This window comes from Mandrillus leucophaeus, unplaced genomic scaffold (genome assembly GCF_000951045.1).
Source record: "Mandrillus leucophaeus isolate KB7577 unplaced genomic scaffold, Mleu.le_1.0 Scaffold55, whole genome shotgun sequence".
Lineage (NCBI taxonomy): Eukaryota > Metazoa > Chordata > Mammalia > Primates > Cercopithecidae > Mandrillus > Mandrillus leucophaeus.
This window is the reverse complement of record NW_012105919.1, coordinates 4,143,317-4,169,699: the sequence shown is the minus strand read 5'-3', so window position 1 is coordinate 4,169,699 and position 26,383 is coordinate 4,143,317. Positions and strand designations below refer to the sequence as shown.

The following is a 26,383-nucleotide window of genomic DNA, read 5'->3' as shown; positions in this document are numbered from 1 at the left end:
CTGCTGGTGGAATTTGCCCGCGCTGGTGCGTGAGCTGGGGGTGGAGATGGGGGCTGGGGGTGGGGCTGGGGCCTGGGGGTCCAGTCCCTCTGCGACACCCCCACTCTCCCCCACGTCTCCTGCAGGCCTCACAGAGCCTGTTCTCATCCGGCTTGACGTGGACACCAAGCTCAACGAGCAACTGAAGGTGAGGCTGCACCTGTCCTGTCCCAGGAGGGTGTGTCCAGGTGGGCCCTGCAGGCTCTGGGCCAGGATCCCGAAAGCCAACTCGTGATGCCCTCTCCCCACAGACCTCCTTCTTCCTCGTGCGGGAGGACACCAAGGCTGCCGTGCTGCTCCACCTGCTGCGCAACGTGGTGCGACCCCAGGACCAGACCGTGGTGTTTGTGGCCACGAAGCACCATGCCGAGTACCTCACTGAGGTGAGCCCAGTCCTGAGTGGGACCGTCACCTCCTTCAGCTGGAGTTTGGAGCTGCAGTTCCCTGTGCGGTCACTAGAGGGCAGCATGAGAGTGGACCAGGAACCTGGGCCTGGGCTCAAGATGGTCATTTTTATTTTTATTTTTATTTTTATTTTTATTTTTATTTTTTGAGACGGAACCTCGCTCTGCCATCCAGGCTGGAGTGCAGTGGCATAATCGCGGCTCACTGCAGCCTTGACCTTCCAGGCTCAAACAGTCCTCCCACCTCAGCCTTCTGAGTACTTGGGACTTCTGGTGCTTGTCACCATGCCCAGCTAATTTGTTACTTATTTTTGTATGTTGTAAAGACAGGTTCTCACTCAGTTGCCCAAGCTGGTCTTGAACTTCTGGGCTCAGGTGATCCTCCCACCTTGGCCTCCCACAGTACTGGGATTATAGGTGTGAGCCATTGTGCCCAGCCCAAACTTTTTACTATGAAAACATTTCTTTTTTTTTTTTTTTCCTTTGGAAATGGCATCTCACTCTGTCGCCCAGAGTGGGGTGCAGTGGCACAATCTCAGCTCACTGCAACCTCCACCTCCCAGGTTTGAGTGATTCTCCTGCCTCATCCTCCTGAGTAGCTGAGACTTCAGGCACCACCATGCCTGTCTAATTTTTGCATTTTTCTTAGAGATGGGGTTTTGCTGTGTTGGCGAGGCGGGTCTTGAACTCCTGACCTCAAGTGATCTGCCCATCTCAGCCTCTCGAAGTGCTGGGATTACAGGTGTAAGCCACAGCGCCTGGCCTAAACTTTTTATTGTGAGAAAATTTCAAAGACATACTAAGATCAGAAAATAATATGATGAACTCCTAGGTACTCGTTATCTAGGTACAACCGTTATCAGCTCATAGCTGGTCTTGACCTTTATCTGTTATTTCCCCTTATCATCCGGGTTATTTTGAAACCTGTCCCTGCCATCCTGTCATTTTCCTGTAGATTTTTAGTGTTTGGTTTGTTTGGCTTCTTAAGATTGAGGCATGACCTGCATGTAGTAAGCTGTGTGAAGTGCTGTTAGCATGTGTGAGTGGCTCAGAGTTTTTTCCTATGTGTTATCCCTGTGTGACCCTCGCCTGGGTCAAAGCCTGGGGAGTCGCTGTGCCCCAGAAGGCGGGGGGCCCCTTTCTGTCAGTGCCTGCCTCGCCGTCGGCTACACCTGGGTCTGTTATCTGAGGACGTGGTTCACTGGGTTTCGCTCACTCCACACACAGTTAACAAGGCTCCCTCTGGGCAGCTGCTGGGGTCACCAGCGAATAAGACCCAAATAGTAATTTTTCAATAGTTTTTTTCAGAGACAAGAGTTTTGCTCCTTTGGCCAGGCTGGAGTGTAGTGGCATGATCATGGCTTACTGCAGCCTCTGCCTTCTGGGCTGAAGTGATCTACCCACCTCAGCCTCCCAAGTACCTGGGACTCTAGGCACGAGCCATGCCTGACCATGCCAGCTCATTATTTATTGATTTATTTTTATTTTTTCTGTAGAGATGGTGTCTTGCTGTGTTACCCAGGCTAGTCTTGAGCTTCTGGGCTTAAGTGATTTTCCAGCCTTGGTCTCCTGAAATGCTGGGATTACAGGCGTGAGCCACCACGCCCAGTTTAAATAGTAATCTGTAAAGAACAGCTAGCGCCATCATGAGTGTCCCGTGTTGAGACTCTGTTCTCAGCACTGTGTATACTGACTCATGTGATCCTCATAATAAGGCTACAAAGCAGGGGCAGTTATTCGTACAGATGAGGAAAATGAGGCACAGAAAGGTTTGGTAACTTGCCCAAGGTCACACAGCTTGTTTGTAGCAGAATCAGGATAAGGCCTGTGCACTGAGGTAGCATTTGCAGCTTCCCTGCACACATCATCTCTGATGAGGGCCCTCTGCACACATCATCTCTGATCCTCAGACAGCCCTGCAGAGAGGTGGGAGGTGTTGTAAGCTCCATTCCTCCCCAAACTGGCGTCACCCAGCAAGCTGGGATTCAGACCAAGGGTGCCAGACTCCAGAACCCGTGGTCTTCTCTCTGCACCTCAGTGCCCGTCCCCCACCATGGCCTGGCTTCCTTTCCTTTCTCCAAGTCTCCTCCTCACTTTGTTACCATCTTTGCTCTGAGCAGCTGCTGACGACCCAGCGGGTGAGTTGCGCCCACATCTACAGTGCCCTAGACCCGACAGCCCGCAAGATCAACCTTGCCAAATTCACTCTTGGCAAGTGCTCCGCCCTCATTGTGACTGACCTGGCCGCCCGGGGCCTGGACATCCCGCTGCTGGACAATGTCATCAACTATAGCTTCCCTGCCAAGGGCAAGCTCTTCCTGCACCGTGTGGGTAAGCGGCCCGTGGCTGGCCCTGGGGCAGGCAGGGGTGCTGGTTCCTGGCAGAAGCCGAGGGTACAAGGCTTAACTCCTGACACTGCATATGGGGTGGCTGTGGGCTTGTTTTAGAGACAGAGCCTTGCTGTATTGCTCAAGCTGGTCTCAAACTCCCTATTGTGCCACTGCACTGCAGCCTGGGTAACGGAGCAAGATCTTGTCTCAAAAAACAAAAAAAAGACCCAATTATTCAGCTTATGGTTTTTTTGACTTTACAATAGCACCCATACAACCATTCTATTTTTTTCTTTCAGTACAGATTCAATAAGTTACATGAGATATTCAACACTTTATTTTAAAATCGGCTATGTGTGGGATGATTTTGCCTAAGGGTAGGCTAATGGAAGTGTTTGGAGCATGTTCAAGGCAGGCTGGCTGAGCTGTGACGTTTAGTGGGTTAGGTGCAGTGAGTGTGTTTTTGACGGCTGTTGGGTTTATTGAGATGCAGCCCTTTGTAAGTCACGGAGCAGCTGTGGTCTCATTTCAGAGATCGCTGTTCCCCATTGCTCTTTGATGACATGGCCGTCATTTTGGTGTGCATCCATTCTTCTGATGTTTCTATTTTAAGTTGTGGTAAAGTAGACATAGCATACAATTCAGCATTTTGCCATTTCCCAGTGTGCAGTGGAGTGGCATTGAGTGTGTTCACATTGTGCAACCATCACCACCATCTGTCCCCAAAACCTTTTTTTTTTTTGAGATAGAGTCTTGCTCTGTCCCCCAGGCTGGAGTGCAGTGGCATGATCTCAGCTCACTGCAACCTTCACCTCCTGGGTTCCAGCTATTCTCTTGCATCAGCCTCCCAAGTAGTTGGGATTTCAGGTGCTTGCCACCACGCCTGGCTAAGTTTTTGTGTTTTTAGTAGAGACGGGGATTTCACCATGTTGGCCAGGGTGGTCTTGAACTTCTAACCTCAAGTGATCCGCCTGCCTCAGCCTCCCAAAGTGCTGGGATTACAGGTGTGAGCCACCATGCTCAGCCCCAGAACTTTTTCATCTTGCAAAACTGAAGCTCTACCCATCAGACAAAATCTCCTTATTCCCCTCCCATAGCCCCTGGTAACTGTTACTCTACTTTCTTTGCCTTCTTTTAATTCATAAGTGTCATATGGTAGGCACACTTCCCTCTTGTTGCTGTCTGCTGTCCCCTAGTTTTCGTTGCTATGTGGAGGGCTGGTTCTGCATGTCCCTAGAGAGGTCCCCAGGACCCCCCAAAGGGAATTTCTTGTGCCTCACAAGACCAACAGTGCCAGTCGGACAACCTCAAATGAAATCTCCAAATGTCATAACACCTTGTTTTCCCAAGATAGAGACACAAGCCAGAATGTAATGCTGTGTAGGGATTTATGTATTTCATGCAAAATTGCAATCATATTGGGTGCTCTTTTTTATAACTTGCTTTTTGTTTTTTTCTTTTTACATCACCACACATAGCGAATGTTTTTTGTTTACTATGAAATGTCATTCTGTGATGGGTTGGCACATCTTTTCTATAAGGGGCTAGACATGAAACGTTAGGCTTTGTGGACCATACTGTCTCTGTCATAACCGTTCATCTCTGCTGGTGTAGTGTGAATGCTGCCTATTCATTTACATAGACAAATGAGTGTGGCTGTGTTCCAATAAATCTTTATTTACACAGACAAGCAAGGGGCCAGGATCTTACTCTGTTGCTTGGGCTCTAGTGCAGTGGCATGGTCATAGCTCACAGTAAGCTTGAACTCCCAGATCCAAGCAATCCTCCCAGCTTAGCCTCCCAAGTACTTAGGGCTGCAGGCACACACCACCACATTTGGCTAATTTTCATTTTTTGTAGACATGGGGTCTTACTATTTTGCCCAGGTTGTTCTTGAACTCCTGGCCTCAAGTGATTCTCCTGCCTTAGCCCCTCAAAGTGCTGTGATTACAGGCGGGTGCCACTAGCCTGGCCCTGTAGGCTGCAGTTTGCCCACTCTTTTTCTGAGCTGTTTAATTCCCCACTGTGTGGCCATCAGCTAATTCACTTAACCAGTCCTCTATCCTTGAGCCTTTAGTTCCAAACTTGGGGCTCTCCTAGTCAGGGCCATACTAAACCTCCTTGTGTGTGAATGTTTGCATCTTTGGGGGCAATTCTCAAAAGTGGGGGCACTGAAGAGTTGATCATGCTCATGAGCAGGCCTTTGCTGTATTTCTGCTAGTCTCCCAGGGCACCGTGTCAGCTTGGCCACACTCTCACAGATCAACCCAGAGACCATGATTGAACTTCCCTGTGCATAGGTGGGGAGAGCAGCTATGGGAGTTCGAGGCCTGGCCAGGCTCACCCGCTCAGGATCTGGTCTGTGGGACTCATGCTGGGTCCAGGTTCTTTTAGTTTGCTTAATTAAGCTTGAACGTCTCCTTGCTGCAGGCCGTGTGGCTCGGGCTGGCCGAAGTGGCACAGCCTACTCCTTGGTGGCCCCTGACGAAATTCCCTACTTGCTGGATCTGCACCTGTTCCTGGGCCGCTCCCTTGCCCTTGCCCGACCCCTCGAGGACCCCTCAGGTGAGTGGAGGCTGGGTGGGGTTAGGGGTCTCCATAGAGTTCATGGGCCCTGTTTTGGCTGTGGGAGGAGGTGGGGCTGGGTTTGACCCCAGGAGAAGATGATTCCTTATTTTATTTTATTTTATTTTATTTTTATTTCATATTTTTTGAGACGGAGTCTCGCTCTGTTGCCTAGGCTGGGGTGCAGTGGTGTGATCTTGGCTTACTGCAACCTCTGCTTCCCAGGTTCAAGCCATTCTCTTGCCTCAGCCTCCCAAGTAGCTGGGACTACAGATGCCTGGCTAATTTTTTATTGTATTTTTAGTAGAGACAGGGTTTTACCATGTTGGCCAGGCTGGTCTCGAACTCCTGACCTCAGGTGATTCACCCACCTCCCAAAGTGCTGGGATTACAGGTGTGAGTCACTGCGCCCGACTGATTCCTTTTATTTTTTAATGAGACGGGGTCTTACCCTTGCCCAGGCTGGAGTGCAGTGGTGCAGTCACGGCTCGCTGCAGCGTCCAACTCCTAGGCTCAAGCAAGCCACTGTGCCTGGCTAATCCCTCTATTTTAAACTCAGGATTTCCCACAACAATCCAGATTTCTGGTATCTACTAGGAAATGGTTGGATCTGGGTGCTGAGCTGTGGCGCCCCCATTAGACAGGCTCCCTGGTGCCCTGCAGCCCCTGCCTGCCTCCCTTTCCTGTTGGTATAGCCTGCCCAGCCCCTGCAGGCATCTAGTGTGTGACCCTATACTTGACTGAGTTTTCAGGGGAGCACAGGGGGCGGGGAGGGAGGCTGAGGCACCTTTAGACCAAGCCCAAAGGACTTTTTCCTTCCTTTCCTTCCTTTCCTTCCTTTCCTTCCTTCCTTTCTTTTCCTTTCTTTTCCTTTCTTTTCCTTTCTTTTCCTTTCTTTTCCTCTCTTCTCTTCTCTTCTCTTCTCTTCTCTTCTCTTCTCTTCTCTTCTTTTCTTTTCTTTCTTTTCTTTCTTCAGAGTTTCGCTCTCGTTGCCCAGGCTGGAATGCAATGGCGCAGTCTCGGCTCACCACAACATCCACGTCCTGGGTTCAAGCAATTCTCCTGCCTCAGCCTCCCGAGTAGCTGGGATTACAGGCACACACCACCACGCCCAGCTAATTTTGTGTTTTTAGTAGAGACAGGGTGTTGGCTAGGCTGGTCTCGAACTCCTGACCTCAGGTGATCTGCCCGCCTCGGCCTCCCAAAGTGCTGGGATTACAGGTGTGAGCCACTGTGCCCGGCCACCCACAGGACATTTCTGTATACACCCTAGAGTGGGAATGCATGGGACAGACAACAGGAATCACCATGGCCTCCATCTATGGGCCTCCAACTATGGGCTTCCACCCGCAGTCCTGCTGGTTCCCGGGCCCTGTACACATCTTGCCTCATTTGTCCATCTGTGCTGGAGGGAGGGCTGTCAGTCACCTCCGCTTCACAGATGAGAGAACGGCTCTGACAGGCCTACCCATGTGCACACTGCAGGAAGGTGGGGAGCTAAGATTCAGAGCTCCGGGCCCCCTTCTCCTTGGCTGTTCACTCTTGGCAGCCAGTGGTGATCTCTGTCCAGGCTGTGGCCCCCTCGGGTGACCGTGTGGCCCTGCAGTGTCCCAGCCCATGCCTGGAGGCAGCTGGAAAGCAGACACTGCAGTGGAGAGTCTGGGGTCAGATGCAAGGGCACAGGAAAGGGCTGTGGGGCCTGACCGGGGTCAGGGGCAGCCTGTGCAGTCACTGGAGGTGGAGGCCTCAGTTGGGCGCCACACAGGGGTGAATTGGAGGGGGCATTTCAAAGCATTTTCCTGGGGGCGAAGCCGAGAGTGCAAGGGCCAAGTGACGGAGGTGCGAGCACAGCCCCACCCAGCAGCCCCAGGGGCCCGGTGACAGGCAGGAGCAGAAGGAAATGGACCCTGCACCCAGGGCCTGCTCAGGGCTAGAGGCAGCACGCAGCTCTGTGCAGGCTTTACAGATCTCCGACCTTCTGGGTTGAGAGCTGTGCATGGGTGTGGGAGGGGCAGAGGGAGGGAAGGAGCCTCCCACAATGTTCAGGCAGAAACCACCCCCGGTGCAGTTAACTTTTAGGGAGAGACATCTTACTTTTGCTCCAGAGCTAGCCAGGGGTCAGCAGGGCCCAGCACGTGCTTAATCTGGAGAGATGGGAAGAGGGCAGGCTCCTGACCCAGTGCAGGGTTTGGTTTCCGACCCTGACCCTCACCATGTGCCCCTGGGCCAATCTCTAAACCTCCAGGAGCCTCAGTTTCCTCATCTCTAAAATGGACTCATCAGGGCCTTTCTTGCAAGATTGGCCAAATGTTGGTAATTGACGGTGGGTGATGGGCCCATGAGGTCCATCACACTCTTCCCTCGGCTTTTTGTGTTTTTCTTTCTTTTTTTTTTTTTTTTTTTTTTTTTTTTTTTGAGAGGGGCTCACTCTGTCACCCAGGCTGGAGTATAGTGGCATGATCACAGCTCACTGCACCCTTGACCTCCTAGGCTCAGGCAGTCCTCCTACCTCACCCTCTTGAGGAGCTGGGAATACAGGCAGGTCCACCATGCCTGGATGATTTTTTAGTTTTTGTGGAGATGGGGGTCTCACTATGTTGCCCAGCTGGGTCTTGAACTCCTGCACTCAAGTGATTCTCCATCTGTGCTGGAGGCTTCCAAAGTGCTGGGATTACAGGTGTGAGCCGCTGTGCCTGGCTTACGGTTGTAGATGTTCTGTAGTAGAAAGTCAGAACGTGACGACAAAAGAAAGCAGGTACTTTCGTCATATTTTTGGTGTGAGGTAAAGGAGATGATGATGATGAGCTCAGCACAGTGCTTGCACATAGGAAGCCTCTGTCCCCGGCATCCTCTGCTCTTACTGTTGCTGTTACTTGTTACCGTAAGTATCGCTGTTGCTAGTATGGACTCTTCCTAGATTGAATCCTGTCTCTGCAACTGACTCATTTGACAGTCCTGGTAGCAACTGAACCACACTAAGCCTCAGTTTTCTTATCTGTAGAACAGGGTTGCTGTGGAAATTGAATTTCTAATGCTGGAGTCAGCAAAGTTGCTGTTGGTTGTTTTTTGTTTTAGTTTTTTGTTTTTAAGAGAGACAAAGTCTTGTTCTGTCGCCCAGGCTGGAGTACAGTGGCGCTATCATGGCTTACTGCAGCCTTGGGCTCCCAGGCTCAAGTGATCCTCCTGCCTCACCCCATGAGTAATTGAGAGACTACAGGTGCACACCACCATGCCCGGCTAATTTTAAATTTTTTTTGTAGACATGGAGTGTCACTACATTGCTCAGGCTGGTCTCCAATTCCTGGCCTCTAGTGATCCTCCTGCCTCAGCCTCCGAGAACTCTGAGATTATAAGCATGAGCCACCGTGCCCGGCCAACAAAGTTTTGTTTTTAGAGCCAGATAGTACATATTCTAGACTCTGTGGGCCATGTGATCCAGGGTGGCTCTTCAACCTTGGCCTTGTAGTGCAAAAACAGCCAGAGACCATGCATCAGCGAGTAGTGCAGCTGTGCTCCCGTAGAGCCATTTACAGAAGCAGCAGGCAGCTGGCCGGCCGGCCGCGGTTTGTTGACCCCTGTCGGTGTATTCAAGTGTCTGACTCTCTAGCTCCTCCGTAAGTGCTGGTGTTCTTTGCAGTGATTATTTTGTAGCCATTTACCTGTGATTCTGGAGCCAGGGTGAGACCCAGGAATGGTGGTCGGACAGCAGACAGGCGGGCTGGACTGAAAGACCCCTGACAAGGTGCTGTGTGGGGTGCAGGTGCGGCCGGTGTGGATGGCATGCTGGGTCGGGTGCCACAGAGTGTGGTGGACGAGGAGGACAGTGGCCTGCAGAGCACCCTGGAGGCATCGCTGGAGCTACGGGGCCTGGCCCGCGTAGCCGACAACGCCCAGCAGCAGTATGTGCGCTCGCGCCCAGCGCCCTCACCCGAGTCCATCAAGAGGGCCAAGGAGCTGGACCTTGTGGGGCTGGGCCTGCACCCCCTCTTCAGTGAGTCCTTCTACAGGGTAGGGGTGGCAGGTGGGTCTTGCTGACCCCACCCACAGCCTGACACCTCACTGCTTTCCCACCAGGCTCGCGTTTTGAGGAGGAGGAGCTGCAGCGGCTGAGGCTGGTGGACAGCATCAAGAACTACCGCTCCCGGGCGGTGAGTGGGGCCGGGCGGAGACCACGCTCTGAGTCCTGGCTCAGTGGAAGCCAGAGACAGATGGCCCGTGGCCTGGGGTCACACAGTGACAACGGTGGTGCCATGACTCAGATTGCAGTCCTGACCCCCAGCAGGGATTTTCATCTGAGCTTATATCTTCTTAACCTGCAGCCTTGGCTCTGACAGCCTCTCTTGAGATGCCCCTTGTTCTGGAACCATCCCTGCTGGCCCACAGCAGGTGGCATGGGGTAGCCATTCCCTAGCACTTAACAGATGGTTCACGAGGGGAAGTGACATGCTCCCGGTCTGTTAGAGGCCTGAAGAGCTTGTTTTCCTGAGCTTCCTTCCCTCCTTCCCAACTGTTGACTCCCATTAGGCACCCCATCTTGTGCATATGGAAGGGGATGCACAAAAGGAAAAACCTACTCGGGAGTGAGTAAGCTTGCCAGCCAGCTGGGATCAGGAGAGGAGCTGTCATGGTTAAGAGCGCCAGTTTTGAAGTCAAATGGACTTGGGTTAACAAGCTATGGTTTTTCCTAGCATGTGACCATGGACTGGTTACTCACCCTCTCTGGGTTTTTGTTTTTGTTTGTTTTTGAAACAGGGTCTTGCTTTGTCACCCAGGCTGGAGTGCAGTGGTGCAATCATGGCTCACTGCATCCTTGACCTCCTGGGCTCAAGTGATCCTCCTATCTCAGCCTCCTGAGTAGCTGGGACTACAGGTGCATGCCACCACACATGGCTAATTTTTTTATTTTTTGTAGAGATGAGGTCATGTCATGTTGCCTAGACTGGTCTCAAACTCCTAGGCTCAGGTGATCCTCCTGCCTCAGCCTCCCAAAGTGCTGAGATTACAGGCGTGAGCCATGGTACCTGGCCTGGGTCTCTCTTTGTGTTTTTGTTTTATTTTTGAGATAGAGTCTCGCTCTGTTACCCAGGCTGGGGTGCAGTGGTACAATCTCGGCTCACTGCAACCTCTGCCCCCTGAATTCAAGTGATTCTCCTGCCTCAGCCTCGTCAGTAGCTGGGACTACAGGTGCCCACCACCACACCTGGCTAATATTTGTATCTTTAGCAGAGATGGGGTTTCACCGTGTTGGCCAGGCTGGTGTCGAACTCCTGACCTCAAGTGATCCTCCTGCTTCATCCTCCCAAAGTGCTGGGATTACAGGCATGAGCCACTGCGCCTGGCCTGGGTCTATCTAATTGTGAAGTGCAGATAATGAGAGTGCCCACCTTGGACACTGGGGAAGACTTGGGGAAGAATGCCAATAGGGAGCCCACCAAGTGGTAAGGGTGGGGTTAGGGGTAGGAGGCTGGTGGGCAAAGGACTGGGTGTCCCCTCCACAGACTATATTTGAGATCAACGCCTCCAGCCGAGACCTGTGCAGTCAGGTGATGCGCGCCAAGCGGCAGAAGGACCACAAGGCCATCACCCGCTTCCAGCAGGGACAGCAGGGGAGGCAGGAGCAACAGGAGGGCCCAGTGGGCCCAGCCCCGAGCTGCCCAGCACTGCAGGAGAAGCAGCCTGAGAAAGAGGAGGAGGAGGAGGAGGCGGGAGAGAGTGTGGAGGTACAGGTTCCACCCTGGGGACCCTGGACCTGGGGTACAGGGAAGGGGTGGCTAAGTCGCAGCAGCCCATGAAGCTGTTCTAGGGGCTTTGAGCAGTGGATGGAGGTGGATGCTGTCAGCTTCCCATCTGCAGAGTCAGGGTATGGTTCTTGTCCACTGTCCCTCGTTTAAAACTGGGGCCAGATCTTTAGCCTGAGAAGCTGTGTACAACATGACACCCTCAGTGGGGTCCAGGGCATCACCAGCCACCAAACACATCAGGGCTTCTGCAGTGAGACGTGCGGGTCTCACTCAGAGGGAGGACCATGAAGTGTCCCATTCACCTGGTAGGTGAGTCTTGGGCCTGCGTGTCCCCCAGGATGTCCCTCTCTCATGTTTTGTTTAGAGAGGGTTCAGTAGCCTAGAAGACCAGTTGGAGACCCCTGACCTAGTCCACGTTGTTCAGAGCAGGCCAGGCGCAGAGAGGGGCAGGGCCGGCTGTTACACAGCCTGGAGCGCGGAGCTGGAATGGGGAGTTGGGTCTCCCCCGGCCGGCACTCTCTGCCTTACCTAGCTGTCCTGCCTCTGCTGGTCCCTGAGGCAGGGGTTGCGCTGTGTGTGCAGATGAGGAAACTGAGGGTCCCACAGGAGACACTGTCACCCAGCTAAGAAATGGCAAAGTGAAGCTTTGAAAGTCCCTGGGAAGCCACTGGCCCCTGTGGCCAGGGTGGTGGGTAGGGAGGCTGTGGGGACTCCCCAGGGGGCTACAGGCATGACGCTGGGCCTCGGTCCGTGCTCTGCCAGGACATTTTCTCAGAGGTCATGGGCCGGAAGCGGCAGCGGTCAGGACCCAACAGGGGAGCCAAGAGGCGGAGGGAGGAGGCCTGGCAGCGGGACCAGGAATTCTACATCCCCTACCGGCCCAAGGACTTCGACAGCGAGCGGGGGTGAGTGGCTGGCTGGGTCCTGGGTGGGGCAGGCAGGTCTGCTGGATCCCATCAATCCAGTTATGTCTCCCACCTTCCCTCTGCAGCCTGAGCATCAGCGGGGAAGGGGGAGCCTTCGAGCAGCAGGTGGCTGGCGCTGTCCTGGACCTGATGGGGGATGAAGCCCAGAACCTGACGAGGGGCCGGCAGCAGCTCAAGTGGTGAGTGAGCAAGTGACCCACCCATCCATGCCCCAGGTGAGTGAGCGAGTGACCCACCCATCCATGCCCCAGGTGAGTGAGCGAGTGAGCCGCCCATCCATGCCCGGGGTGAGTGAGCAAGTGAGCCGCCCATCCATGCCCGGGGTGAGTGAGAAAGTGAGCTGCCCCTCCATCATCCATGCCTGGGGTGAGTGAGAAAGTGAGCTGCCCCTCCATCATCCATGCCTGGGGTGAGTGAGCGAGTGAGCTGCCCCTCATGCCAGCAGGCAGGGTGAACTCCCTGACGTCCTCACTCCCATCTGATCCTGTACAGCCTGCATTATGACCCGGCTGGGCTGTCCCCCATGTGACCACTCACAGCAGGTGTGATGGCCCCTGGCTGTTCTGTCGCCTTGATTTGATCACACACCACAGAGATCTTGACCCCGTCTATCCTTTTTGCTGGCAAGTCTTTCTAGACAGGGCTCAGGACCCATTTGTTCAGGAGGACTCTAGCGTCTAGAGAATGTATGTGACTCAACCAAGGGTCACAGCTGGGAAGGGGGAGGGGATTGGAAACCCTCCAGGAGGCCCTTGTCCCTGAGCCAGGCCCCAGTGCTGGCGGCAGTCCTCTGACCTTTATTGAGCGCCAACTGCATGCCAGACATGGCTGCACTGCTTTCTTTTAATGCCCCAACAACCTGACAAGAGGGTCGGGTGAGGAGACAGGCCCTGAGCAGGAACCGGCACTCCAAGCGTTTCCCTCCACGGCAGCCGTCCCAACTCCCTCTCCTGCAGGGACCGTAAGAAGAAGCGGTTTGTGGGAAAGTCAGGACAGGAAGACAAGAAGAAGATTAAGACAGAGAGTGGCCGCTACATCAACAGCTCGTACAAGCGAGACCTGTATCCTGAGGGGCGTGGCCGGGGAGGGGCGGGGCCGAGCAGCTAAAGCAGCAGCAGCTCCAATTAAGTGGGACCTGGGGGCGGGGCCGGGGATGAGGGGCCGGAGCTGAGCGGCTTCAGCAGCAGCATCTCCAATAAGTGGGACCTGTGCTGGGGGCGGGGCCCAGCAGCTTCAGCAGCAGCATCTCCAATAAGTGGGACCTGTGCTGGGGGCGGGGCCCAGCAGCTTCAGCAGCAGCATCTCCAATAAGTGGGACCTGTGCTGGGGGCGGGCCCAGCGGCTTCAGCAGCCGCATCTCCAGTAAGTGGGACCTGTGTGCTGGGGGCGGGCCCAGCAGCTTCAGCCGCGACTGGGATAACAGAACTGTGTCTGCTGGGGCGGTGTGGGGAGGAGCCTTCTCCGGTCCCAGGGGCTTCACGCAGCTTCCTTAACGAGGTTTCCCAGCTATCAGAAGTGGAAACAGAAACAGAAAATTGATGATCGTGACTCGGACGAAGAAGGAGCATCTGACCGGCGAGGCCCAGAGCGAAGAGGTGGGAAGCGAGGCCGTGGCCAAGGTGAGAGCCAGGGAGGGTGGGGAGTATGGGTGCACAGGTAGGTAGAGCAGTTATGGTCAGATTAGGGTAACACTGAGGCACGGGTGCAGGGGCTACTGCAGAGCCCCAGAGCTCGGTGTGTTGGGGTATGCTGCCAAAACCCTGGGTCCCTCCATGATCCCCCCACCCAACCCCCACACCCACAGGTTCCCCCTTCCTACTATCCTGGTCTCTGATGGTCACGAGCATCACCTGACAGGCGCTGGGAAGCACCGTGCCCCTCAGGTGCCTTGTCCCCGACCTCTGTCCACTTCACAGATGAAACCACAGGGATGACTTCTGGTAGATGCCCTGTTCACCTAATTAAGCCTATTGTCTAAAATCCTAGAGAACTCGGGAGGTGGAACCTTGTGGGAATGCTGCTATGTGGGCCATTTTCACCTGCAAAAATGGCATCTGCATGTGGTTCGACCTGACAGAGTGGGCATGAATTGAACCCCTGTGGCATCCTCAGGAGTGACGTTCTTTTTAGCAATGCTGTGGGGAAGTTCATGTCACCAAAGACGCAGTCAGAAGCAGCTTTGGTTCCAGGAGGAGGCGATCACGGGGGATGTTGAGGAAGATACTTCCTCGAAATGTGGGTTGGCAAGTAGTACATTTGGTCATTTGAGGACTTCGACCTCTTTGATCTGGCCTGGGTCCCTCAGCCAGTAAAAGGCTAAGGTGGATTTGAAGCCGGCTCTGTCTACCAGAGCCTGTGCTTAAGGGCTGCTGTCAGGGAGGGGCTCCCACTTGCTGGGTGCGGGCAGGCTCTGTCCTGGAAGGCCACACATGACCTGGGAGGCAAGGTGACTGCGAATACCCATTTTACAGGCTGGGAAACAGGCGCCTTATGAGGGCTGTGACTGAACCTGAGTCACCCAGCTGCCCAAGGCTCCCACCTGGGGCCCTCCCTGGGGAGAGGGGAGTTTGGGACCATGTCCTGGGTCTCTCTCAGATGACGTTACCCACTGCTGTGTCCCTCCACCTTCTGGGGCTGGTCACTGCCTTCTCTGGGTGTCTCTGTGAGCCTGCGTGCATTTGCCTGGGCCTGTTCTCTGTGGCTCCTCCCCCTCCAGCTCTCCCATCTGTGGGAGTGTCTCCTTGTCAGCGTGGCTGGGTGGGGACCACCCACACCTCACTTCTCAGCCTGTTTTTACCTGGGTGAAACAGCAGCTTCTGCTGTGAGCAGTGCCGTGCAGTGGGCGGGCAGGGGCTGGGGAGATGGGGGCGACCTATGGGCTTTGGGAGAAAGCAGCTGTTCTTCCTTTTTTGTCCTCATTGGAGGTGATAGGTCCTGCGAGGCACCCTGGCTCCACTGGAGACAGCTGGGAACACCCCAATGGTCATCCCTCTAGGAGCGCTGGGGAGGCTGCTGTTATGAATGGGGAGGAGGAGGAGGACACAGGACTTAGTGGGAGCCAGGGAGGGTGGTGCTTGCCTCCCGGAGAACTAGAAGAATGGACTACCTGATGCCCACCTGTCGGGCTAGGGCAGGGCCGCTGACCTCTGCTGCTGCTGCTTTGCTGTGTGACCTCAGACAAGTCCCTCTCCCTCTCTGGCCTTCTCTGATTCCTCTTCCACCTAAAGGAAGGTTCATCTACACCCTCTTTTCATCTAATAAGCCTAGAGCATGGTGTCCATGGAGACAGAGGCTGAGGTCTGTTTCGGTTACTATGGGGGGCCTCAGAGCGTGCAGTAGCAGTAGGTGTGCTGTGGAAACATACACTTCTTGGTTGGAGAATTTTTAATAGTAACAGTCATGCCTAAAAGGCTCTCACTATGGGCCAGGCCTTGTTCTGAGCACTTTATACCATGGAAATGCATTTTCTCTTCACCCATGAAGGAGGTGCTGTGATTTATAATTCACAGATGGGGAAACTGAGGCACAGAGCCGTTTACTGACTTGCCCAGGGTCCAAGAGGTCACAGCTGGGATTTGAACCCCAGCAGTTCTGGCCCCGTGTTATTGACCACTCCATGAGGCTGCCTAAAACTTTATTAGCCACCTACTGTGTACAGACACTGGGCCACAGCAATAAGCACAGAACAGGAGTAGGGACAGGGAAGGAGTCTGCGAGCTTCTGGGAGGAGGGGATCTTGGGGGTGATTCCAACAGCTGAGCTCCCTGAATCCCTGTCCCAGCAGGTGCATCCCGGCCCCACGCCCCAGGCACCCCTGCAGGCTGCGTCCGCCCGGAACTCAAGACCAAGCAGCAGATCCTGAAGCAGCGGCGCCGGGCCCAGAAGCTGCGCTTCCTGCAGCGTGGTGGCCTCAAGCAGCTCTCTGCCCGCAACCGCCGCCGCGTCCAGGAGCTGCAGCAGGGCGCCTTCGGCCGGGTCGCCCGCTCCAAGAAGGGCAAGATGCGGAAGAGGATGTGAGGACCGGGACCCAGCTCTGTGGCTCCTTGATTGGCCTTAGGGTGGGCATCGGCAGACGTTCCTGTGCACCACTGTGTGCCTGGCCCAGTGCTGGGCACTGGGGGCACTCCCTGCAGGAGCCATCGTCCGTGAAAAGGAGCACTGTATGGCCACGGAAGGGCAGCAGCTGCGTCAGCCTAAGACAGAGACATTTGAGCAGGGCCTTGAAGGGTGTGTAGGAGTTCGGCAGCAAAGCCAGGCAGGCCAAGACCTGAGTTGGCAACTCAGCTGCTGCTGCTTCCATGTGTTCTGGGTTCAGAGGTCATGGCTGCACCAGTCAGAGCCCTGAGTGCCTCAGGGTTTGGCGATGGAATTTTTAATATAATAAATCTTTGTTGAGCACTGCTGGTGGGCCAGGAGTGCAGTCTACTTGGGGAGTTGGAATGGAGAGACCCAGGTACTAAAATCCCAGCTAATGTGGCAGAGGAGTTGTGGGTCTCCCCAGGGTAGGTTCTGCTGCTGTGTCCATTTAGCGATGAGGAAATTGAGGCTCAGAGCACAAGCCAGGTGCCGGAGGTGGGAGTTGGTCCGCCTTCCTCGCACCGGGACATGGTTGCAGCTGGGAGTGGGCTGTGGGAGGGGAACAGGATGTGCAGCCCCGGGGCAAGGGCACAGCTGCTCCCCTCTGGCTATGAAGAGGTTAACTCGGCCCCTCCACACCTGGAGGTCAGAACCTGGCCTGCCCTCTATCTTCTCACCACCCACCCCCTGTTTGAGGTTCTGAGAAGGTCAAGGGTGGCCCCAGCAGCTGAATTCTCAGGCTGGGCCCCTCACCTGGCAGAGTCCATAGTGGAGGGGCCTCGGAGATCTCTCATCTAGCATGGACCCTGCTCTGAGACCTGACAAAGAGCTTTTTTCATGCCTCAGCCACCCTGGCAGGGAGGGCCTGGTCTGATCTCATTTTAGAGGCAGTTGCTCCACACATAGCCCCTTGACCTTCCCATCAGGGCATGCACTTATTGAGTGCTTGCTATGTGCCCCTCATGGCAGGCCCACAGCACTCTGAACAGGCACAGCCCTCCCATCTTCCCAATGAGGAAGCGGATTCAAGAAGAGCCACTCAGTCCACACCCCAATGGAAATGGGGGCCCTCCTATCTCAGGGTCTCTCGGAGATCCCCTCTCCCGCTACTCACCTGGGTCAGGGCTAGGAGGCAGGGGCCGCAGGCTCAGCCTGACCCAGGACAGCCAGCATGGCAGAGAGGTCCTGCATGAACAGCTTCACCTGGGGGGGAGCCCAACACGAAGTCACATCCCAGCCCCAGAGCCACTGTCCAGCCCCCATCCCTCAACATGCGGGGAGGCCAAAAGGCAGGGTGGGGACTGGAGACCCCCTCATTAAAAGAACAGCAATGATGGTGGTTCCCAGAGGTGGTGACTGAGATCCTAAACTGTTCTGCGTTTTAAAAGCCTCAGGCCAACCTTCCCAACTGCTGCGTGAGCAGACACCTTCACAGCTTCCTTGCTGCTGTCACCTGCACTATCCAATTAGTATTTTCATTTATATCAATCAGCTTTATTTTCTTGTACCTGGATCAGTCATATTCATTGGTTTGTGATCTACTCTTATCTCCATGGGTGGCCGTCCTTTATTGTGTTTTAATTAACTTCTTTATGAATGTGAACTTAATAAATGCCATGGATCCATTGTAAAAACTAGGACTTGAGGGTGAACTTACAACCATCTGTGGGCTCCCCTCATATTCGTCATTGTATCAACAACTGAGAAGGAAACTTTATCTCCACCAAAAATGGAGAAAAATAGTTACCCCTTGTCCTAACTAGGGGGCAACTGGAAAAATAATGAAAATGCAATGAATAAATGAAGCTGTTACTGAATTGTGGCAGCCGCAGGACAGTGGGAGTCCCAGGCCCGGAGGCCAGGGAGTGTTAGGGGAGGTGGGAAAAGGCATAGTGTCCCTCCATGGAGCCTTTCTCCTTGACAGGCAGAGTTGATTTTGAAAAGAGATGATCTGGTCCTAGTGCAGTGTTGTTTACAACTAATTAATTACAACCGGTTACAGATTTTGTTCCTTCTTAATTTCCACTACTCCACTTGGACTTAAAGAAAAGGGACTGACTTTTTCCTGTTTACACCAAGCCTGTGTTTCTGCTAGTCTCATGTGCCACACGGTAACCAGGTAACAGGCCAGGCTGGGAAGAACAGTGGCATTGATGCATCCAACCAACTAGGAGGGGCGAAGCGGATTCCCAGGATCCAGGTCTTGGTGTTCGGTTGGAATCCTGGCCATTGGGCAGAACAGGAATGGGAATGGGTTGGGGAAAAGGTGGGATGCCTCCCTTTACTTTGCCTCCACTTCTCAAAGGGGCCACGCTTTGGGTATACCCACTAGAAACAAGAAAGTGTTTGAAGTCTGAAATCTCCCTCCATTGTAAACCTATGTCATGCTGAGTGCGGTGGCTCACACCTGTAATCCTAGCACTTTGGGAGGCTGAGGTGGGAGGATAACTTGAGGTTGGGAGCTTGAGACCAGCCTGGCCAACATGGTGAAACCCCATCTCTACTAAAAATACAAAATTAGCCAGGTGTGGTGTGTGCCTGTAATCCCAACTATTTGAGAGGCTGAGGCAGGAGAATCACCAGGAGGCAGAGGTTGCAGTGAGCCGAGATCGTGTCACTGCACTCCAGCCTGGGGTGACACAGGGCTAGACTCTGTCTAAAAAAAAAAAAGCCTATGTCACATTCTACGCTACACAACTCAACCTAACCCCACCCTCACCTTCCCTGCAGAAGCTGAGGCCTCTCTGTGCAGGAAGCAGGGAGCCAGAGGGCCAGAGATTAATGAAGAGCAAGTCTAGACCTCATGATTTTTTACAGTTGTTGCCACATGTGTGGGCTGTTGGATCCTGTGAGAAAAGAGGGACTCAGCACAAACCCTGGCCTTCCTGGTAGAGGGAGGGCATTGAGACCAGCCACTTTTTTTTTTTTTTCTTTTTGAAATAGTCTAGCTTCATCGCAGAGAGGGACATGGCTTTCTTCTGGCCACTGTCAGAGCCAAGACACACTCAGGAATCCATCCTAGACCTGGTGCCTGCGTGGTGATCGAGCCACGGCTGGGGCAAGGGCTCTGACCTTAGAGGGCCATGCTTAACCCAGGGAAGGTGTTGCTAACTGTGGGGTTTTAGGTACCTGATTTTCCAAAGAGGGAGTGTTTGGGGGCTGGTGGTGCCATAAAGAGGGGCCCTCACCTGCTCTAGTTGTCCCTCCGTGTCCTCAATGTCCAGGGTGGGCGGCTGCCTCTGATGCTGACACACTAGCTGGAACAGGTTGAGCACGGCCATCCTGCTGCGTCCCAGGAGCAGAGTCTTCTCCGCTGCTGTGTTCTGAATCTGAATCCACTTGGATTCCTGGAGAACACCCACCCTGCTCCCAATTATGGCAACTGGCCCGAGGCGGGCTGCCCTCTCTTCGCAGCCACATTTTTTTTTTTTTCTTTTTGGGATGGAGTCTAGCTTTGTTGCCCAGGCTGGAGTGCAGTGGCCTGATCTCAGCTCACTGCAACCACTGCCTCCTGGGACCTAGCGATTCTCCTCCTTCAGCCTCCCGAGTAGCTGGGACTACAGGCGCCTGCCAGTGGACCTGGCTAATTTTTGTATTTTTAGTAGAGACAGGGTTTTACCATGTTGGCCAGGCTGGTCTCGAACTCATGACCTGAGGTGATGCGCCCCTCTCGGCCTCCCAAAATGTTGGGATTACAGGCATGAGCCACAGCGCCCGGCATTCTTCCCATCCACTTCTGCCAGTCAGGCAGTCAGGTGCTCTCGGGAGAGGGTTGCAGGAGCCTCGTGCCGGCGGATAGGGCGGGGCCTCATGCCCGAAAGGGCTCGGTGATGCCTGAGATGCCCTCCTTAGTGCAGCGAACCCTCTGGGGTACGCATTGCCCCATCTGTCCTCATCAGCCCTGGCGCTCCTCCCCGCCCGGCTGTGGAAGCCTGGGGTCCCGAGCGCCCCCGACGGAGGGCGGGCCGTACCCACTGCAGCGTACGCTCCCTGGCAGCCTCCAGGCGCTCCTGCAGCTGCGCCCGCCTCTGGCCCTGTGCGAGCACCTCGTCCGGCCAGGCGTCCCGCAGCTGCTGCAGTCGCGCTCGCGCCGCCTCCAGCTCCGCTAGCCGCTTGCGCTCCCTGAGCCTCAGCGCCGCCTGTGTCTGGGCCAGGCCGTCGAAGCGCGCCACCAGTTCCGGGACCTCTTGGAACTAGAGTTGGGGGCGGGGAAGGGACTCACATGGGCCTGCAGTCCCCTACCCTCCCCATCCCACCTGGCCGCCGGCGTTCCTTATTATTGGAATAATCTTTCTGGAAAGTGACTTAAATGTCAACCTCCGTTTGTTAGAGACAAGGTCTCGGTCTGCCAACCTGGGGTGGAGTGCAGTGGTGCGATCATAGCTCACTGTCATCTCGAACTCCTGGGCTCAAGCGATCCTCCCATCTCCGCTCCAGAGTAGCTGGGACTATAGTCACACGCCACCACGGCCGGCTAATTTTTTGTAGAGACAGGGGTCACTCTATGTTACCCAGACTGGTCTCGAACTTCTGGCTTCAAGCAATCCTCCCGCCTTGGCTTCCCAAAGTGTTGGGATTACAGGCATGAGCCACTTGCGCCCGGCCAGAGTTAGCTTTCTTAATCTTCAGTTTTCCTAGCTGTAAAATGGGGTTGACAGTTGACAATAAGAGGACTCACTTCACTGGACTTTGGGGAGGATTCAAAAATAAAACGTGGGCGGTGGCTCACACCTGTAATCCCAGCACTTTGGGAGCTGAGGTGGGAGGATCGCTTGAGCCCAGGAGTTCGAAACCAGCCTGGGCAACGTCGCAAGACCACTGTCTCTACTAAAAGTGATAATTAAAAAAATAGCCAGGCGTGGTGGCATGCGCCTGTGGTCCCAGCTACTTGGTAGGCAGAAGCAAAAGGATCCCTTGAGCCCAGGAAGTCGAGGCTGCAGTGAGCCATGATCGCGCCAATGCACTCCAGCCTGGTGACAAAGCGAGACACTGTCTCAAAAATACTCCAAAACTAACAACCACAAAAACTAAAGCGTATCCCTGGCATACAGTGAGCGCTCCATAAGCGATAGTTCTTGGCATGCACGCCAAGAACTCCAGTAGTTCAGCGCTACAGTAGTTCGCCGGTCCGAAGCCGTCCCTGAGCCACTCAGCGCCGCGCGATGGCGCCGAGCTCCCAGCCTTCTTCCCGGGACTCACCCCGGGCAGCAGCTCCAGCGCTTGCTCCAGCAGGCGCGCGCAGGGCTCCAGGCGCTTAAGCCGGCGCTGCAGCCGCGCGCGTTCCTGCCGTAGCTCCTCGAGCTGGGTCCGCAGACGCAGCGCCTCCGCCTCTAGGCGACTCGCCTGGTGTCGCTCCTCCGCCGCCCTCCGCAGCGCGCGATTGCGTCGGGCCTCGGAGTCCTGGGGAGTAAGGTGGGGAGAAGGCGATTTTCAGGAATCGGGAGCCGGCGGGGAGTTCGGCACCTCCATCCTGCCCTGACATTCGCACGCAAAACCAGGGGCAGCCAGCAGGCCTGGCTCAGAAACTGGCTCTTCACCCAATTCCCCCGCCCGCTTTTTTCTTTTCTTCATCGGCGTGTGTTTCCCGCCGTTTCCTTTTGCATGACGAAAACCACTTCTTTTCTTTTTGTTACCTGCCGGGCTCCTATGGGGGTGTGAGCTGCTACCCATAGACCCCGCCCCCCCAGGAGTCTCCACCTACCTGCAAAAACTTGTCAAAGCGGATGAACGACCCCTTTAGCTCCCTCTCCTTCTGTTCCAGCTGTTCCCAGCGCTGTTTCAGAGCTGCCATTCTGGTGCGGAACACCTGGGGGTGAGGAGTGGGTTGTCTGTGTGGGTTTGGGGGTCCGGGTCCTCCCATGCTGTCAGGTTCACACTTAACCCCTTCCACCTGTTGTCCCTAATCTGTGGCTGCTCCCTGCTCAACCCATCCGTGGCTCCCATCACCCAGGGATGAAGCCGAAACACCCTCCTCCAGCCCCCGAATGCCAGTGTCCCTGTGCTTCCCTCAGGCCTCATCTTACCCTCTCTCCTCCCATACTCTGTCTTCCGGCCGCTTAACCACCTGTGTGTGGTTCTTGTCTTCCAGCCAGTCTTTGTGTGTGGTTTTTCTCTGCCTGTTTTTCCGTCCTTATCCCTTTCGCCTTTGCTGGATAAGCCGACTTGCCCTTCAGCAATCCCCAAGACATTACTTCCTCCAAAAAGCCCTCCTTGACCACCCCCATGGGGAGGTAGGGACTTCTTCTGGGCTCCCACAACCCCTGCCCAGTGCTTCTTCCCTGTAGCAGTCACCACCTGAACACTTACTTGTTTTCCTCTCCAGACTGTGAGCCCCACAGGGGCAGGGACCGTTGTAAGACCTCCAGGTCTTAATGCAGTGCCCAGCACATACTCAATGCTCACAAATTTATTTGCACCAACAGCTGGTCTCATTTGATCCCCATTTGACAGATGAGGAAATCAAGGCTTGGAGTGGTAAAATCACTTGTCTCAGACCTTGTCACTAATAAATTGGCTCCATCACTTCCCATCCGCCGGCTCACCACCTCCTTACAGTAGTCGGGGCTCACCTCCTTCTGGGCCTGCAGGGCCTGGTCTGCATCTACCAGCTCTTGCCTCTTCTCCAGGAGACGCAGCACTGGTGGGACGTAATCCTCAGCCTGCTCTGGCAGCTTTCTGAAGAGGCTCAAGTAGGAGGTAGGGGTGAAGGAAGCATGTTTCAGGGCCCCACATCTCACCACTGTGTCTGTAGTGCCCTATTAGCCACCTGCTGGCTGTTTAAATTTTTTTTTTTTTTTTTTTTTTGAGACTTGTTTTTGGGTGTTGCTTTGTCACCCAGGCTGGAGTGCAGTGGTATAATCATAGCTCACTTCTGAGCTTAAGCGATCCTCCCATCTTGTCTCCTGAGTAGCTGGGACTGCAGACGTGTGCCACCACACCTGGCTAACTTTTTTTTTTTTTTGTAAAGATGAGGTCTCGCTTTATTGCCCAGGCTGGTCTTGAACTCATGACTCAAGCAATCCTCCTGCCTCAGCCTCCCAACATGTTGGGATTACAGGCATAAGCCACCATATCTGGTTGAATTATTATTATTATTATTACATATTTTTTGAGATGGAGTCTCGCTCTGTCATTCAGGCTGGAGTGCAGTGGCATGAGCTTGGCTCACCGCAACCTCTCGCCTTCCAGGTTCAAGCAATTCTCCTGCCTCAGCCTCCCAAGTAGCTGGGATTACAGGTGCACGCCACCATGCCTGGCTAATTTTTGTATTTTTAGTAGAGACAAGGTTTCACCCTGTTGGCCAGGCTGATCTCCAACTCCTGATCTCATGTGATCCGCCTGCCTTGGTATCCCAAAGTGCTGGGATTACAGGCGTGAGCCACTGCAACCTGGATGAATTCTTCATTCATTGAACAAATTGTCCTGAGCATCTACTCTGGGCCAGGCACCCTTGTAGGACTGGGGGTGCAGCTGTGAACAGGACAGACAAAAATCCCTGTTCCCTCATGAGCTGGCGTTCTGCTGGGAGCCACAGAAAATCAAGCTAATAAATAATAATAATAATAATAATAATAATAAAGAATGACAGGACATGGTAGGCACTGAGATGAAAAATTAAGCGACTAAAGGAATCTTTCAACAGGGAGGAGGTGGCATCTGAGCAGAGACCTGGAGGAGAAGAGGGAGCAAGCCACGTGGACATCTCCAGGGAACAGATTCTAGGATCCTGGTGCAGCTAGGGTGGGTGCAGAGGAGGGAGTGAGGAGGGAAAAGATGGGAATTGGGAGCAGGGAGGGGCTGAGAATCCAACTGCGGTGGGCCATGGTGAGTGGAGACTTTGGCCTTGACTCTAAGTGAAGTGGGAGTGGAGCGGGGGGTTTTGGGCAGAGGAGGGGTCCTTCTGGCTGCTGTGAGGAGCAAGGACAGTGGGTAGCTGCAGGAGACCAGTGGTGGTGCCACGGGATATTCCAGAGATAGTGTGGTTCCAAGCAGGGCAGCAGTGGCGGGAGGTGAGAGCAGAACTGATGGTGTGGGGAGGGGGATGAGAAATGGGTCAGAGGTGACCCCAGGAACCGGAAGGATGTTACTGCCAGGGCAGTCTGCAGGAGAGCAGGTCAGGTGGGGAGACCAGCTCCCTGCTATGGCCAAGCCCAAAATGCCGGATACCTCTGCAGGGAGAGGCCCAGGAGGCAGTGGGGTTCTGGAGTCCAGCGCCTCGGGAGAAAGGGAGAGCAGAAGGAATGACTAATGTGTAATCATCAAGGTTTTCCCAGCCATGGTCCGGGAGGAAATCCCCCTCCCTATTTTACAGATGCTAATACTGAGGTTGGGACTTGAGGCCATGCTGCTGAACACGAAGGAGGCACAGAACAAGCTTCCTCTGTTCCTGCTGAAAATGCAGTTTTGGGGGTGGATTGGGGAGCAGGATTTCATAGAATAATTCCTTCCCAGCTTGGTTTGAATGATTTAATCTCAGCCGGATGTCAGCTAGGGGTGGGGGATCAGGAACGATCCCTGAGACCACGGTGATGTCTTGGTTTCTCCCTGAGCCTCAGTTTCCTCCTCTGTGAAGTGGGGACAGTAACCCCACTGTGATCTGCCCAAAGAAGCCAGGACGCAGGAGGTGAGGAAGGAGGGATGGGCCAGCCCACGCATTCCGCCCTCCTTCTGGCCCTCCCTCCCTCTATGTCCCACTCACGTAGACAGTTTCTCTTGCAAAGCCAGTCGGAAATATTCCTCCCAGGGCACCGCCATCCTTCTGGCAATTGCCCCAGCTTTCTTTCCACCAGCTGGAATTTTGCACAAGCCTAGGAGACCCTGGGGGTTCTGTGGAGCGTGGTGTGGAAGCCTGCTCAGCTCTCCCAGAAGGCAGCCACCAGCAGGCTCTGGTTGCCTGGCAACCAACCACACAACATTCCATTGCCTGGCTGCGGCCAGGGAAATCCACCCTTGGAGGGAGAGGGAGGAAGCTGCCGGTAAAGGAGCACCTCTGCCCCTCCTGGAGAGGCCTGTAACACCCCATCAAATCGGGTATGCAATGGAGAGGATGGGGGTCCCTTGGCCAAGAAATTGCCTCTCTTAGTGCCCCACGTTTGCCCAAGCCTCTTCCTGGTTGGGTAGGATAGCCTCACTATCAGGGCCACACTTGTGTGTACTCAGTCAATGGCTCGAAAGAATAATTCCTGGGCACCCACTGTTAGCCAGGCCCTGGGTGGAGTCATTCACTCCCAGCCCTTTGAGGCGCCACTCCCTGTCCTGGTGATGGGTGATGGGGCTCCTCTGGCTATTTCTCAGGGAGCCCCCAGACTGATTAGGGAGAGAAAGGGAGACCATCAGGACCTCCTAGACCTCATAGACCAGCTTAGAAGGGATGGTCTGGACTTGGGGGATGGGAGAAGCTGAGATAGTTTGGGTATTTATTTATTTATTTATTTATTTATTTATTTATTTATTTGACATGGAGTTTCGCTCTGTTACCCAGGCTGGAGTGCAGAGACTCGGTCTCAGCCCACTGCAACCTCTGCCTCCCAGGTTCAAGTGATTCTCATGCCTCAGCCTCACGAGTAGCTGGGATTACAGGTGCACGCCACCATGCCCGAGTAATTTTTGTATTTTTAGTAGAGATGGGGTTTTACCATGTTGGTCAGGCTGGTCTTGAACTCCTGACCTCAAGTGAGTCACCTGCCTTGGCCTCCCAAAGTGCTGGGATTACAGGCATGAGCCACCATGCCCAACCAATGGTTTGGGCTTTACTGTGGGTTGGATGCTATGCTCAGCACTCTATAGTATCTAAATTAATCCCTAAGACAGCCCTGTGGGGGGTGGGTGGTACTAGGGAAAAGTACTCAGAGTAATATGAAAAGTACCCTTGGGTTTTTCAATTCAAAGCAACAAACACTAGCATCTTGTCCTCCCTGCTTCCGGTCATTTTATTTTGCATTTTAAATAATTTATTTTCCATTCAAAGAAATGTATTTTCTTAATGTAGAGCAATGCTGTTTCAAAAACCTATAGTTCCTTTTAATCCTACACTGCTTAAAAAACTCCTAAGGATTTTGTTAGCGCATGTTTTAAAAAACAGAACTGGGGCTGGGTGCTGTGGCTGATGCCTGTAATCTCAGCACTCTCTGGGAGGCCACGGTGGGAGGATGACTTGAGCCCAGGAGTTCCAGCCCAGCCTGTGGAACATAGAGAGACCCCATCTCTACAGAAAATAATAAGATTAGCTGGGGGTAGTGGCGTGTGCCTGTAGTTCCAGCTACTCGGGAAGCTGAGGCAGGAGGATGACTTGAGCCCAGGAG

General features: G+C 54.2%; 2 protein-coding genes across 2 annotated transcripts in view; one reads left to right on the top strand and one right to left on the bottom strand.

Annotated features, from left to right (window-relative positions):
• The window catches only part of DDX54 (DEAD (Asp-Glu-Ala-Asp) box polypeptide 54), a 32,970-nt gene extending 16,564 nt beyond the window's left edge, over window positions 1-16,406 (top strand). The window contains exons 12-24 of the mRNA XM_011997942.1: window positions 1-25; window positions 126-187; window positions 291-422; window positions 2,564-2,774; window positions 5,204-5,338; window positions 9,099-9,329; window positions 9,413-9,486; window positions 10,837-11,058; window positions 11,842-11,984; window positions 12,071-12,184; window positions 12,962-13,066; window positions 13,512-13,624; window positions 15,790-16,406. Of these exons, the coding sequence (XP_011853332.1) occupies window positions 1-25; window positions 126-187; window positions 291-422; window positions 2,564-2,774; window positions 5,204-5,338; window positions 9,099-9,329; window positions 9,413-9,486; window positions 10,837-11,058; window positions 11,842-11,984; window positions 12,071-12,184; window positions 12,962-13,066; window positions 13,512-13,624; window positions 15,790-16,022 (1,800 nt within the window). The 3' untranslated portion in view covers window positions 16,023-16,406. The remainder of the gene's footprint in view (window positions 26-125; window positions 188-290; window positions 423-2,563; window positions 2,775-5,203; window positions 5,339-9,098; window positions 9,330-9,412; window positions 9,487-10,836; window positions 11,059-11,841; window positions 11,985-12,070; window positions 12,185-12,961; window positions 13,067-13,511; window positions 13,625-15,789) is intronic.
• On the bottom strand, window positions 15,623-24,836 carry CCDC42B (coiled-coil domain containing 42B). Its single transcript, XM_011997913.1, has 8 exons — window positions 24,781-24,836; window positions 22,652-22,757; window positions 21,784-21,888; window positions 21,282-21,482; window positions 20,054-20,275; window positions 19,271-19,429; window positions 17,197-17,285; window positions 15,623-16,198 (listed from the first exon to the last, which is right to left on the bottom strand). The coding sequence occupies exons 1-7, from the start codon at window positions 24,834-24,836 to the stop codon at window positions 17,208-17,210; spliced, it is 927 nt and encodes a 308-aa protein (XP_011853303.1). The 3' UTR covers window positions 15,623-16,198; window positions 17,197-17,207.
• Window positions 24,837-26,383: the final 1,547 nt, after the last annotated feature.